General features: G+C 36.0%; 2 protein-coding genes across 3 annotated transcripts in view; one reads left to right on the top strand and one right to left on the bottom strand.

The window, feature by feature from the left end:
* The window catches only part of CENPK (centromere protein K), a 34,632-nt gene extending 29,334 nt beyond the window's left edge, over positions 1-5,298 (bottom strand). The window contains exons 1-2 of the mRNA XM_023537207.1: positions 5,186-5,298; positions 3,115-3,165 (exon numbers count right to left, since the gene is read on the bottom strand). The gene's annotated coding sequence lies outside the window, so the exon portion shown is untranslated. The remainder of the gene's footprint in view (positions 1-3,114; positions 3,166-5,185) is intronic.
* Positions 5,299-5,326: 28 nt separating this feature from the next.
* PPWD1 (peptidylprolyl isomerase domain and WD repeat containing 1) overlaps positions 5,327-9,080 on the top strand; it is a 20,171-nt gene continuing 16,417 nt past the window's right edge. Inside the window, exons 1-2 of one of the 2 annotated variants that reach the window (XM_011371089.2) lie at positions 5,327-5,588; positions 8,480-8,582. In XM_011371089.2, coding sequence (XP_011369391.1) covers positions 5,393-5,588; positions 8,480-8,582 — 299 coding nt within the window. In that variant the 5' untranslated portion in view covers positions 5,327-5,392. The remainder of the gene's footprint in view (positions 5,589-8,479; positions 8,583-9,080) is intronic. The other variant, XM_011371090.2, reaches the window with a different exon arrangement.

The following is a 9,080-nucleotide window of genomic DNA, read 5'->3' as shown; positions in this document are numbered from 1 at the left end:
TGATCATGTGGGCTTTCTAGCCACTTTAAGGACTTAGGCTGAGAAAATAAGCGATTAGAGGAGCTTAAACAGAGGAATGACATGATTTGAATTATGTTTTAACAGTAAAATTCTGGTTAACTACAGCAAGTAAGGACAGATGTAGGAAAGCCAGTTAGAAAGCTATTATAATAATCCCAGCAATTATCCTAGACCAGAAAAATACTGAGGCAGTACAAAATGTCCAATTCTGAATATATTTTCAAGACTGAGCCAACAAGATTTTCTAATAGCCTGCGTATGGAGTGTCAAAGAAATAGAGGGGTCTATTATTACTAAAGAAAGTTTGGACCTAAGCAATTAGAAAGATGGAGTTGCTAGTTACTGAGATGGAGAAGATGGTGAAAAAAAATGAATTTAGCAAGATGTGGGGGGATGCTAATTAAGAATTCAGTTTTGCAAACAAAAACAAACTTATATATACAGACAAAGAATGATGGTTACCAGATGAGAAGAGGGTTGGGGAAAAGGCAAACTGGTAAAAGGGATCAAATATATGGTAACAGAAGGAAACTAGACTCCGGGTGTGGTGAACACACAATACAGTATACAGATATCAAATTATATTGATGCACACCTGAAATTTATATGTTATTAACCAATGTAACCTCAACTAATTTAATTTTTTGAAAAAGAATTCAGTTTAGGACATGCTAAATTTAAAGTGTCTATTAATGGATCTGCTGATTAGGCAATTAAATATACCTGTCTGGAGTTCCAGGGAAATTTTCAAGCTAGAATTTGAGAGTCATCACTCTACAGAGCCTTGAGGCTGGATGAGATCAGAAAAGCAAGAGTGTACAGATTGAAATGAGAAAAGTTCTAGACCTGGAGAGACTGAGGAAATAAGGAAGAACCACCTAAATAATCTGAGAAAGAGTATCCAGTAAGGTAAGAGGAAAATCAAGAGTATATAATATCCTAAAATCCAAGGTAAGAAAGTGTGCAAGGAAGAAGAGATGAACTATGAAATACTAGAGTTAGGTCAAGTCAGATAAAAACAAAGAATTGACAATTCACTTAGCAATATGGATCGGGGACTTTATTTTCCAAAATAGTCATAGCAATATTTCAGGTTGTCACTCTCCAACCAGAGGCAGAGCCTATTTACTCTCCCCTTAAACCTGAACTTGAATTTCTGAATGTGTGACATAATCTTGCTAGATGACTGCTGCAAGTAGTAGTGGCTGATAGAGTCTGACAGCATGAGATTCGAATTTTAAGGATGTAGACAAAGCAATAAAAAACGATGAAGATGTCTACTTCATAACACCAAATGCAAACCAGTATAACCCACCCCCTGAAAATATTTTTATTCATATGAAACTTGAGTTTTGTATCGCTTAATCAATTTTTTATCAACAGAGAAGTTATAAAGGAGACAAATAGAGAGTTCTATCATATTCAGATTGGAGGACTCGATATTGTAAAGATGTTAATTCTCCCCAAAGTTGATCTATTGAATCTTTATCGAAATTCTGAAAGTTTTTGTTTTTGTGGCACTTGTCAAGCTGATTCTAAATTTTATATGAAAGTGCAAAGAGCCAAAAACAACAAAGACCGAAGAATAAGATGTGAAGACTTACCTAACCAGATGTTAAACTTATTATATCATGATAGTGCAGAATTAGCACATGATTAGGCAAATTAAACAATGCAACACAATACAAAGCCCACCTAGACTTACACATTTATGGAACTATGAAATATGACAGGTGGCAATGCAAATTAAGGGGAAAGAAGAACAATACAAATAGGAGCATATTTTATGTACTATACTGTTTTTTTTCATGTATATGTATTTTGGCCCATATAGACCCCCTCATTCTTTTTAACAAAGCTGCATAGTATTTAAGGGGGGAGGGAAATAAGACTAAATATATACCTCAATCTTTATACCACTCCTCCATCCCTCAAAAAATCCAAACAGAAATCATAAAAAGGAAGAGGAAAAACATGGAAATAGGAAAGGCCTTTATCTTGGAATAGAAAAGGCCTTTCTAAACAAAACTAAGCAAAATCTCCATATAAAATTTTTAAGTTGACGGCCATGCTACCCTGAACAAGCCTGATTCCGTCTGATCTTGGAAGCTAAGCAGGGTCAGGCCTAGTTAGTACTTGGATGAGAGACAACCTAGGAAGACCAGGTGCTGCAGGAGTAAAAAATAAAAAAAAATAAGGGATTGTAAACTGACAAGGTCCTTGTAATCTGTGGGGTCAATCAAGGGTTGCCTCACCTAAAAAATAAAGAAATAAAATTTTTAAAACTTCTGCATGAACAATCATTAAAAAGTCAAAATTTAAAACCCAAAAACCTAAGAAAAATATGTATAATTTATAGGGCATCAAGACCTAATTTCCTTAATGTATGAGTGCCTACAAATTAATTTTAAAAAATCATTAAAAAACTAAAAAAGTGATCACTACAAATGTCAGGAGGATATCAATTACTTTTAGAAAGAGGGAGGAAGAAGAAGACTGTCATTGGGATGGGCCAAATGGAAAGACTTCTGAGGTAATTATCAAACTTTTACTTCTTGATATGCATAGTGATAAAGATATTGATTGACCTTATAATAATTTATAAATTTTATATTTATTTCATGTGGGTTTTTTGTATCTGTATTGTATTTTATAATAAAATGGTAAACAATCCAATAGAAATGGGCAAATGACACAAAAAAAAGAAAAACTGAGAAATATCTTTTAAATACAAAAAAAAGCATTCTTAATCTAGTCGTAACTCATAAAAAAACAAATTAAATAAGTTATTTTTCATTCAGAGTAGCAAGAATGAAAAATTTGGTAAGAAACAATATTGACAAGAGTATAGAACAAGAGGCAAGCACTGTTGGTAGACCAATTACTTTGTAGGGTAATAAGCAACATCTATCAAAATTTTAAATGTATTTGTTTATCTTTTGACTTAGGAAATTCTACTCCTAAGAATAATCCTACAAATAGATATATTTGCATATACAGGTATGCTTACTGTGGCATTATCTATAAAACACATTGTAAGTGTGAATTCTATAATCAGACTGTCTAGGTTTAAAATCTGGGTTTAATACTTACAAGCCGTGTGACTTTGGGCAAGTCACTTAATCTGTCTGTGCCTTGGTTTATCTGTAAAATGAAGACAGTAATATTACTTACCCCGTAAGGTTGTTATGACAATTAAATGAGTTAATATATGTAAAACTCTTAGAACTGTGCCTAGCATATAAAGAGCTATCTCAGTATGGTTATCAACATTACTATTAATTTGACTAGAAAAAGACTGGTTAAATAACCTGTGCCATATCTAAAAATGTTTACACCAAACATCTTCCTTGCTAGACACGAAAGATACAGTTAAGTTCTAAATAGTCATCAACAATTTTTAAATATTTTTAAGCAAAAAAGTCAAATATTATGTAAATGTTTTACATATACCCCAACTTAGAAATTACATGCAAATTGATCTTTCTCTACTTTGTAGAGTACTAACCAATGAAATACATTATCAGTATGCTAAAGTAATGCCAAACTGTGTGCATGAGTATGTAGATAGGTACTCAATAACTGAGCTGGAGTGACAGTTCAATGGAGCATTAGAATACAAATAAATAAAAATGTTTTTAAGTGTTTAACTTTATCTCTTTCCCACATTTTGTATCCTTAAATCTACCTTTCTGGAAACAGAACAAGTCAACCTTTCAAGGTGTTCAGTCAGAGGTACTCTAATTGCCAATTATTTATTGAAGAACCATACTGCTATATTTGGGGATACTATCCCATACAAATTTTAAAAATCTAATAGTAAATTTAAAAAGTCCATACTATTATTGGAAAAAGGACTAATATACATAAAATAAAATAATAGAAGGTACTCATACAATTCTATACTACATTCATTTATCCAACAAACATGTTCTTAACGTGTGCCATTTGTCAGACACCATGGCTATAGCTGGGTAGGTGAAAAAGTCTGTCTTCACGGAGCTTACATTTTCACCGAGGAGAGCCAATATAAACGAACGAACAACTAAATATCTAATATGATTTCAAGTAGTTAGAAATGCTATGATGTGGTAAATTATACCATACAGACTGCTCATGCTTTCAGAATTCAGAATAGAGACGATTAGAGAAATCTACCTGGAAGAATAAGCGGCTTCTTAGTACAGTGCTTGGTACATAGTATTAGCTTACTACTCGTTATCATTTTCATCCTTATTCTCATTCTTTTTGCCATAGGGTCTAACGGATGAGAAGCGGTAAAGGTGAAGGCTAGATTTGCTGTGGAGATGCTTTCAAAGCATAAAAACATAAAACTGGAAAGCAAGGACGAGCATGGCAAATTCAGGAGACATACACGAAAAGGGTACTCTGATTAGAGAAGGCGGCAGAGGAAAAAAATGAGACTTGCTAGGTAGGATGGGCCAAATAATGGGAGTCATTAAAATTAAAAACCGAAAAAAAAATCTTTAAAAAGTGTTCGTTATGTATCTGGTGTCCACCTCAAAGCAAAGCAAAGATTTATCTGGTTTGAAATAGGCAACCAGGAAGCTGCTGAGTATTGTTTTGAAAGCAGTGTTTTAGGAAGATCATTTTGACCAGCTATATTTAACGGATAAAAAGACGATCAATTTTGTTAGTTTTTTTTCTTTTTTACCACAATAAATTTCTTTTCTTCTTCTTTTTTTTTTTTTTTTTTTTTTAAGAAGAGAGCTGAAAGCCAGAAGGCCGCTAAGAGATGGATGCCTAGACCTGGGTGAAGGCATGAGTGAATGGTCCCACCGTGGGCTACTTAGATTTCTTGGTATGTCTGGATCTCTCCCCCGAAAAGTTACAAGCGCTAACCACTGTCTTCAGAGAGTATGTGAGAGACCCAAGATGCTTAGGGAAGAAGAGATGTTTGGGGCACTTAAGGGAGGAGGCCCAGTTAACCAGTTCCTTCAAATCTCCACCCGTCTTTCACTCCTAACCTGCTGGGTTCTAGAGCCGGAGAAGAGCGGCACTCAAGGCCCGGCTGGACGTCGGCTATCCAGTCCCCCAGAGGTAAGGGTCTCACCAATGTGGCTGCAGCTCTACATCCTGGGAGATGCCAACCCCAGTGACAAATGCAAACCGTTACGGCGCTGCCCCCCTGCCCATTTCTTACCACTACGGAGCCACAAACTTCCAGAACCCCTTGGCCTACTGTAAAAAAGCCTTCCCGGCCCAGGACCCGTGCGCGCCTTGCTTGCTGATTGGATCCACCGCAGCCAATCCCGAAACTCGCTCAGCCGCTTACGCAAAGGCTGCGCCACTGCCTTGCGATTGGTTGCAGGGCCGTGTGTGTCGCGCCTGTCCTGACGATTCGGTCAACATGGCGGCGGAAGGTGCTAGTGATTCACAGCTAAGAAGAAGAAGGCGCCGAGACCCGGAGGAACCGGAAAAAACGGAACTCAGAGAAAGAGAGCTGGCAGTGGCAGTAGCAGTGGCCCAAGAGAACGAAGAAGATAATGAAGAGCGCTGGGTTGGGCCTTTACCTGTAGAGGCAGCATTGGCTAAGAAGAAGAAAGGTAGCTACAGAGATAGGCACAGGGAGAGTTGGAATGCTGCGAGTCACGAGTGGGAAAGTTCAAGCCAGAACCGAAAACGGATCGTGTGTGTTTGTGGGGTTTTGTGCCCTCAGAACACAGGGTCGGGTCATCTTCGCATTTCTGGGCACTCTACTTAATACATCTTCCCGAAATAGCGATGTGCTCGCAGCACGGCGTCTTTTGATAATATCAAACAGTATTAATCACTGATAATGTTACAATAGATGCTGGTGCTTTCTTATGCCAAGATTTACTATGTGCTCGGTACCTATCATTTAATCCTTCAAGCAGCTATATAAGGTTGAATTTCTAACTCCGTTTAGGGGATGTACTGGTTCTCTTTAAGGCTTTTAGTTGAGTGGTTTTAGTGTGTTGGGACTCGAGGAGTTGGCGATGTCTATTTAGAAGTGTAAAGTGTAGGTAAAGATAATTTCCACCCTGACTCTTCTACTAATGATTTTCTGACCCGGAGAAGGTTCCGTAAGTTTCCTGGATCACACATTTTTCATTTAAAACCCAAGGTCTGTGGTTTTCAAACCATACTCGTTACATACCATGGCATGAAGCATTTTGCCATTAACGTGGGATAGTGACAAAAATTTTATCAAATAAAAGGAATGAAGGGATAGATTAAATTTTGTTTTTCAGGTTCTATGAAATGTTTACCTTAAACGTTTGAGACCATTAAAATGTGATTTGAAAGCTCAAATCTCACTTTATCACTCTCCCTACTTAACTCTTTAGTGATTTCTCATTATTTTCAAAACAAAGTTCAAACTCCCTAATGTAGCTATAACGCCTTTGGTGATATCATCTTTCCATATCTAACCAGCATACTGGCATATTTTCCTTTCCTAACCCCTTGTCATTTCTGCTCTGCGCTCCACCCATACTAAAATACTTGAGACTGGGCCATACCCTTTTTCTTCTCTGCACGACTGTTGGGCTATCATGGTGTCTCTCTACCTGGAATAATTACCTTCACTACTTTCACTAGACTAACTTTTCAGACTTTAGCACTCAGCTCAGCTATCGCCTTCTCTAGGAAGCTTGTGACTTCTCCAGTCTGGGCTGGGTTTCTAAGCACATTAAGAATAACAGGTAATGTTTATCATACTGAGTTTACAGGTAGCCTTCAAATTTTATATATCCAAATTTTGAAGAAGCTACTTTTTGAACCTTGAACATTCACACCCTTAAAGTGCATTACCTATTTTTACTGCCAGGTCTTCCTCATAAATGTTTCCATAGCAACTTTTTTCTTGTTTCACTTGCTACATTTTGAAATTGTATATTTATTCATGCCATTATCTCACTTAGGTTTCCACTGTTAGGACTGTTAGCGTATAAGCAAGTTTTGCTCCCCTGCTTGGTAAAGTGCTTTGCATATAGCAGGTACTCAATAAGTATTTATTGAGTGAATGAATATTACAGTATTTATGCTTTGATTATTTTATTGAATTAGGGTATTTTTGCATATTTTATTTTATGGAGATAAGTGGAGGATGGGAAAATACAAAAATATTAAATATTTAACATATTCTTTGGACAACTGGATTGTGTATACATTTTCAGAATCTTTAAACTGATGGGTTCTCAAGGACAGGAACTATGTGTTACTCTCTTTTATACTCCTGTGCCTTGTTTTGTTTTCGATAAGTTTCTGTTGAACAAGTGAACTAATAGCAAGAGGAATGTGTATCAGATAGGATTAAATTTAACTGCATATTACAGAAAAACCCCAAATGGCAATAACATTAAAAGACTGAGCTATATTTCTCTCATGTGTAAAGAAGTCCCAAAGTAGTCCAGGATTGGTATGTAGGCTCCAAAGAAACTTAGGCTGTTTCCAGCTTTCTGCCCTAATATCACTAGGGTATGGCCCTCATTTTCGTCCTGAGTGGTCATTAGAACTACAGGGCTCATATCCCAGTTCCAGGCTATAGGACTGAGGAAGAAAAGAAAGGCACACTTTTTCAAGGAGACTTCTTTAATGTCACACACTTCCACTTTTATCTCACTGACACATGGCCACACCAAACTGCAGGAAAAGATGAAAAGGGCCAATATGCCCCCCAAATGGAGAATATTTTACTAAAAATGAAGGGAAAAGTAGTTTATCAGACACAGCTTTGAGTCTGTTATATAGTTATAAAAACTGAAATAGCTCATCAAAAGCAATTTAGCAACTTTTTATAGGCATATTTGGCCATTGTTGGATTATTTTATTAAGTCCACATGTAATGTAATCTTTTTTTACTGGTAAACTTTTTTATAGCTCACATAATGAAATCAGTATTTCCTCAGATTACCACTCTTACAGATGGTTTGTCTCTGGAAAAAACTTGAGAAGCACTCAACTGGATAGTCTCTAGGATTTCCTCAGCTCTAAAAAATGGAGTATCAGTGACTTCAAAGGGGATCATTGTCTTAAAGATAAACTGAGACATCTTTTAAATGACTACTAGTCTCTTACTACTTTTTAAAATTAACACTAATAATTGGATCTACATGATTAGAAAGATGGTTGCGATGTTTTTATGAAGCTTTTTAAGGTTTTTGGTTTTGTTTTTGAATGGAATCTTCATGTTAAGCCAACCTCTCAATTCCTAAGTTCTAGAGACAGTTAAGCATCTGTATTATACTTGAGAACTTGTCTTGACTGACTAAATAATAATGCTATTCAGTATGTGCAATAATAAAAGTTAAACTGAAATAGTAGACAATTTTTATTTTCATTACATATGAAACTGGCAGAAATTAAAATCTAGATGAAAATAAAGTAGAATGTAGAAAATTGTAAATAAAGAAAATACAAAATAATATATAGTTCCAGTTGTTAAAAATACTTTTTTTCTTTATTTTCTCAGTTCTAGAGTTTGAAAGAGTCTATCTCGATAATCTCCCCAGTGCATCCATGTATGAGCGCAGTTACATGCATAGAGATGTTATCACCCATGTAGTGTGTACCAAGTAAGTTTATCACATCCTTTTTATTTTTATTTATTTATTTATTTGTTTGTTTTTATGGTGGCATTGGTTAACAAAATCCAATAAGTTTCAGCTGTACATTTTAATAGTAAGGCATAAATATATTTACACTGTGTGTTCACCTTCCATAGTTAGATTTCTTTCTGTCACCATATATTTGACCCCCTTTACCCCGTCTATCTCTCCCATTATCCCTTCCCCCTACCCTCTGGTAACTACTAATCTATTGTCCATGTCCATGAGTCTCTGTTTGTTTGTCCTGTTCATTTGTTGCTTTTAGGTTTATATCCCACATATAAGTGGTATCATGTAGTTTTCAACGTTTTCTGTCTGGCTTATTTTGCTTAGCATGATTATCTCAAGGCCCATCCATGTTGTCTCAAATGGCAATATTTCATCTCCTTATGGCTGAGTAATATATGTACTACAGCTTCTTTAGCCAGTCATCTATCATAGGATACTTCAGTTGCTTCCATGTCC

The sequence above is a fragment of the Pteropus vampyrus genome, unplaced genomic scaffold, assembly GCF_000151845.1.
Source record: "Pteropus vampyrus isolate Shadow unplaced genomic scaffold, Pvam_2.0 Scaffold182, whole genome shotgun sequence".
NCBI classification, from domain to species: Eukaryota; Metazoa; Chordata; class Mammalia; order Chiroptera; family Pteropodidae; genus Pteropus; species Pteropus vampyrus.
The sequence above is the reverse complement of the archived record's forward strand: the minus strand, read 5'-3'. Positions and strand labels throughout refer to the sequence as shown.